Here is a 6,257-nt window from a genome sequence, read left to right as displayed (position 1 = left end):
TCGATTTTTGCGTTTTTACCAGAATGGTAACCAGCAAGCAGACCATTTTGACCAGAAGTTACCGTAATTTTGCTAAAATTTTTGCACGAACTCAAAATTAGGTATCCAATTCAGGTTACACCAGATACGGGGAACTTTACACTAAGGACTATTGGTATTCGTTTTTGGACGAAAAGGTAAAGGTCTACAGCTCGCTCTCTATCCAAGCGAGAGTACCGTTTTGACACACCTGTATGTACAAAACTCGATGGAGAGATTTTTTACAGTTTACAGTGAACCAAAACCGCTAGTTACGAACTATGTCCATGAATACATATACCACATGAAACCTAAGGATTTCGAAATCAGATGGGAATGGTAGGTAGGTTCCCAATCAACACAGTGATAATCTCTTTTTTCTTAAAAACCAATGCCTGTAGTATGACATGCAAACAATGATAGAGTATAGACTTAAAAAGCTTTTTTATTTTTTTGTACAGATAAACCTAAGACCTGAGACACATGTAGGTTGAGTGTCGCAAATAGTAATGAAGACTCTTTTTTATAATAAATTAAATTCGAAATCTTCTTTATACCAGTAAACCACAAGACCCCCTTACAGTAAGCTGCGGACTCTGACTTTTTGTCCGAGTCCACGAAATTGTCCAACCTCCAACGATCAATTCAATAGCGAAAACTTTCGTCAGAACATGTTTTGAGGTCTGTTCTTGTTAATATCTTCGCAAGTTCTTATCATGGAGTGATGATGTATGTACCTATCGATTCTGTGTCATCTCACAATGCGAAATTTAACAATAAATTCTTTAAAGATCAGACAATGTGATTTTCTGGATTTTTTTTTTCTCATTTTGTCTCTCATAGTTGAGGTATACCTAGGATGAAAATTACAGGCCTCTCTCATCTTTTTAAGTGGGAGAACTTGCACAATTGGTGGCTGACTAAATACTTTTTTGCCCCACTGTAGATAGACAATAAGTGTGCAATTGCAGGTCTCCCTTGAAAAAGAGATACAGTATATGATCTCAATCGGATCAATCTGGTTGAATAAAGGTTTGAATAAACAAACATTTTGAAATTACATATTGCTATTTTTACCTGAAAAGGTAAGCTGTGTGCTTGTTCTGGAAGTGTCTTTCAACATTACATTTTGTGTGGTTTGCTTATTTCTCACAAAATATCAAGCATACAGGTGAGCCAGCATTGTTGGCAGTGTAAAAGCAAAGGAATCAGAATTAACTCTCCATTTCGTTAGAAAAAAAAATTAGAGGTTGAGAAAGCAGCATCGACTTTCTTCATTGATGTCTGTCTTTCATACCGGTTTACTGTCAGTTACAGTCAACAGAAACTGCAGGTGAAGGTGAACAGGAAAGGTATTGATGCATTTCTGTCATGTCAAACATATGTTGAAATCACAAGCTGCCAACTAAGAAAGTCTTACATCTGCCTTCTTTATGTCTTTGGGTTTCCTCTATTAGTACAGTGAATTGAACACGCATTAAAACAGGTGGCACATTGCAGGAAATCCTCCAACAATGGCAGTTAACAGAAATAAAAAATCTAATTCGGCAGATATACTCACAGCAATCCAATCAGCTCTCCAAATTAACACTTTGACTTTCTTACTAAAGAAAATGTGTTGCCTTCACTCTGATACCAAAATAAATGTGTTATTTATATAAATCTGTAAAGACAGGGGGTGATAAAAAGCTCAGTGGCAACTTCTCCTTGACATCAAAAGGACAGTTAATGAGCTGTGACATTACATTGCATTTAGCTGACGCTTTTATCCAAAGCGACTTACATTAAGTACATTCAACCAGGAAGATACAACCTTGAAGAAAAACAGAATCATATAAGTACATCAGGTTTCATAGAGCCAAACATTTCAAGTGCCACTCAACTGGCTATAGATAAGCCAGTCCTTTATTAGTATATAAGTGCTCTGTTAGCAGTTCTTTGTTAGTAATTCTATTGCTCGAAGTGGAGTCGAAATTAACACAACATTCAGTAGTGTGTGTATACATGTACACGGTTTCTCACAAAGGAAAGTGTTGTTATCTACGCTTTTATCCAACTAGGATCTCTCATCTGTTGACAGCAGCCTTGTCTCTGTTTACATTTAGCCTTTCTATAGCAACAAGAAGAGAGACTGCGAGTCCAACAGCAAATAAGCAATGAACCGAGTCTGACCTTCTGTCAACACATGAAATCAAATCTGTATCCCCTTACTGTCGCTGCCAGTGTTCGCTCTGTTCTTCAAGACGTCTAGCCGCTTTGTTATTCACATTGCGACGTGTTTTATATTACGTATGCCCTGTATTTAGTGGAACCACATGCCAGCCAGGGCAGAAATATAAGAATACTGTACAATAGAAGTATTCAACTGCAAGTGCATAGAGAAAAACAAGACTCAAATATGCACTGGTCCATTTTGGGGATCCTGGACTATTTTGCTTCAATAACAAGTATTTTTTCAGACTAGTAGAAATAAAACATTGTGTTTTTATGTCTGCTAAATTCACCACGAGTGAGTCATGCACAAATTAGCATTAGATAATGCACTATTGCCCTGCACGGTAGGGCTTTTATCATTATATTATTTTCCGTTTTATACTCTATGCAAGAAATCTCGCACTTACAAGCAATTACCCTTCTAATTGAATTTGTTTCTTTATAGTTTTACATAGGGGTTTATTCATATATCATTCATAGCGTGCTTTATGTTACACACGATTCCCCCAAAAATATGAAAAGCTTTTTTTCATTATTTTCGGAATTTATACAAAGGGATTCCTTTCAAACATCTACAATCTCTCCCCAAAAGCATTGACCTTAGTATGTTAACACAATGAAACAATAACTTTTGAACACGGTTTTGTCAATACCAGATTTATGTCCAAAAATGAACTCACTTCTAAACCTATTCAATCAGATAATGTGCCTTATTTTTATATATAAAAATCACATTTCATAAAGCTTGAAATCTCCCCCAAAAATGTCTTAATGTAAGTTATCAACTGAGGAAGTGCCATTATAATATCTATGAGTTAATTATACAACCCTTTCCCTTGTACCTATCTATTAAAAACACATCAAGCTTCCTTATTACCATGATAATGGGCATTAAAACGTTGCTGTACTTATCCCTACACACAGTCCACACCTTAAACTTATCTGCAATACAATCCTTTATGTTATTCAACTTCCTATAAGTCGTGACTAATTATGAACATAGTTTCCCCACGACAGAACATCTGCATGTTTGAAATGTTCTATTTAAGGTGACTGCACCCACGCAGATTGATCCAATCATCTGGAAGCACCTGTATGTTAGTTTCTGCTTTAAAGCCAGGCTTCTTCCATTTCCTGTCTCAATGATCCACAAACAGCTCCTTACTGAAAGCAAAACAAACTATACTTTCCTGATGTACTCTTTTTTTGGTTAAAGAGAAAAAAAATGTCTCTACAGTTACCTGGCAGCACTCCTCTCCAGTACAGCTGGGTTTTCCCTGTCCTGTAAGTGTAACCCAATCGATGTCTATCCATCTCAGAATGTCCTTTTAACTCTGCTTAATCAGAACATCGAAAAGGAAGCTACAGCCGTTTCTTTAAAAACACAAGTTACCCTGTCGCCCGGTTACTTCATGTCTGTATTTACCCATCAAACCCTTGGAGTACCTGCTCTGTCACTGTTCAAACCGGTTTCCAAGAAACCAGAGTCACCAGGTGTGGGAGAGACTCGTAGGAAGGGGAGGAGGAAGGAGGCGTCCTATAAGATGTCCCTTTAAACCATTTCCATAATAATGATTTGGTGGGTTGGCCAGCAGTCAAGGACAAAGTCACCCCCAGAGTGGGAGGATAAAGTGGGAGGGGGGGGACAAAAAAAAGGGGGGGAAACCCTTTTAATCAATGGTGAGGAAAGGTTGAGGAAGGAGGGGAGGATAGGGAAGTGAAAATGATGAGAGTTAACCAGCCGTCACAGTTAATATTTAACTATCTGCAGTCCTGCCTAACAGTCCAACGACGCATTATTAAACACATTTTCTCCCATGATGATCACATGATCTTTTTTTCTGCTCATGTGCCAGTGCATCCCTAACTGTATTGCTGAGATCTGGCTAGACAACCCCCACCTCCAAGCCCAATTTTAACCTAATCTCAGCCTTGATATACTGAAGCAGAAATGAATGAGATTCTGAAATGTTAAAACCTAAATCACAGAGGGGAGTCTGCAGCAGTTATCATCCTATAATGATATGATGAACCAGATCATATATTAAACATTAAAAAAAGACTTATTCTGTCCATAAGGATGCAAAGTAACCTCAGCTTCATTTGCATGGCTGCCCTAGATGGAGATAACCATTCAGATGTAACTCATAAATAATGGAAAGGACAGAATGTATTAATATGCCGAGTCACACCCCTTTAATCATACAGAGGTTCGTGTGTGTGTGTGTGTGTGTGTGTGTGTGTGTGTGATTGGCTATTGAATGAGAGCAGATGCGTCCCTCTTCCCTTTCCTCTGTCCCTCCGTAATGGACAATTACCAAAGAGCTATTGGTGTTCTGCCACAGGCATAATAGAGTGAAAATTAAAAGGCCTTGTAAAGCCTTTATGTGGTCAAGGCAACCAGATGTCTTCAGTTCACTGAGCGAACATGGACATGATGTAGTTTACTCTCCAAGTACCGTTTCAGTTCTTTGATGCACTCTTATATGGTTAAAAAAGATAATTTAGCAGTCTTTACATTACATGTATGGAAATACAAGTACAAGACTTACTCTCCTTTTAACTTTCTTTTGTCTCCATTAACTGTCTATCTGCTGTTTGGTGTTGAGCTGGTAGGGTCAGCGGGTTTTAGAGATTTTTAACTGAAGATAGCTGCAAGCTGTGCCAAAAACATTAAAGTTGGACCCAAAGGTGACCAACACGCTGCAGAGTCAGAGGATGATTTGCTGTGGCTTCATCCCTTAGAGTAAATCTTCTTACAAACTAATAGTCATGTGATTAATTGATTATAATTATTATTACCACAACAAACAACAAGCTGGTAACACACAACATTGACCTACTATAGAGTTTAAATTATATATGTGTAGCCTAACTCAAATGCCAACCTCCAATCACATTTTTACAGTGGCGGGAAACGGTGGTTTTGAAATAAAAGATAATTCCATTCATGCTATATATGTGGGTGCATCTCGGATTTCACACATTTTCTGGAGCTTTGAAACAGTATCTTAGCGATAGACTTGGCATTGCTAAATAACAACCGCAAAAAGCCAATGTTTTAAAATAGGGATTAGTGCAGCTTTATCGTTTTTACTTACTCGATAGTTTACCTATAATTTGTAGCACATACACATAAGTCTAAAGCAGGGGTGGGGAACCTTTTTCCTCTCAAGGGCCATTTCAATTTTTACAACATCCTCCGAAGGCCGTACAAATGATTGACCTATGCTTAAAAATACTAAAATCACAGCCCGTTCATTTGGCCTTTCTTCATGCTGTTGCAAAGAAAAAGCAACCTCTTTAATCCACGATATCTTACCATGATCGCGTATTGCAAGCACGTGGCAGGTTGTGGCAATGACCACGCAGAACATAAAGATATGGAAACAAGGATGATGTGCAAATGTATTTAGTTTCCATCCATGTGGACATGATTTAAGTGTGGAGGGGGGGGGGACCGGTAACATCATCTAGGGGGGTCCGGGGGGGCATGCTGCCCGACGGAAGATTTTTTAAATGTGAAGTCAAAAGGCATCAATCTGGGTGCACTTTGAGAGCAACAAAAATAAAGAGATCTATGGATACATCGTCTCAACAGCCCATATGAAACATTACAGGAAGCAGATTAACTTTTTCTTATTATATATTACAAAATCACTCCCCCTGTTTAAACTGTAGTCTGTCGTTTATTGAAAACAATTGTTTATAACAAGGGGGTTGTGCCTTTCACGCTCACTGGTGTGTGAGCTTCTAGTGATTCATTAGCATAGCTAGCCGCTAGACGAGTGCTAATAACAACAAAGGGAGTTGACTGTATGATCAGGGCTATGACAGGCATGAATAATCGCCACTGGGCTTTGTAATTGAGTATTTTTTATGTTTACTGCAATTCTTGAAAGTCCCGAGCGACGTTCTTCGCTCTCCTTCAGAACTGCACCCCTGAGATGAATAGACATATACACGATAGGCTGCGTGTTGTGTTCAAGGACCCTGAGCCTTGAAAAACAGGCACTCGCTTTTTA

The 6,257-nt window shown here is 38.5% G+C and overlaps 1 protein-coding gene across 7 annotated transcripts in view; it reads right to left on the bottom strand.

Moving 5' to 3' along the window:
- The window catches only part of fgd4a (FYVE, RhoGEF and PH domain containing 4a), a 184,909-nt gene that overhangs the window by 136,090 nt on the left and 42,562 nt on the right, over window positions 1-6,257 (bottom strand). Inside the window, exon 1 of one of the 7 annotated variants that reach the window (XM_010769752.1) lies at window positions 3,474-3,598. The exons of the other annotated variants lie outside the window; for them this stretch is intronic. Coding sequence (XP_010768054.1) covers window positions 3,474-3,546 — 73 coding nt within the window. The 5' untranslated portion in view covers window positions 3,547-3,598. Of the gene's footprint in view, window positions 1-3,473; window positions 3,599-6,257 lie in introns of those variants that run through there. 7 annotated transcript variants of the gene reach the window in all.

Source organism: Notothenia coriiceps, unplaced genomic scaffold, assembly GCF_000735185.1.
Source record: "Notothenia coriiceps isolate Sejong01 unplaced genomic scaffold, NC01 NC01_scaffold00000339, whole genome shotgun sequence".
Lineage (NCBI taxonomy): Eukaryota > Metazoa > Chordata > Actinopteri > Perciformes > Nototheniidae > Notothenia > Notothenia coriiceps.
The sequence above is the reverse complement of the archived record's forward strand: the minus strand, read 5'-3'. Positions and strand labels throughout refer to the sequence as shown.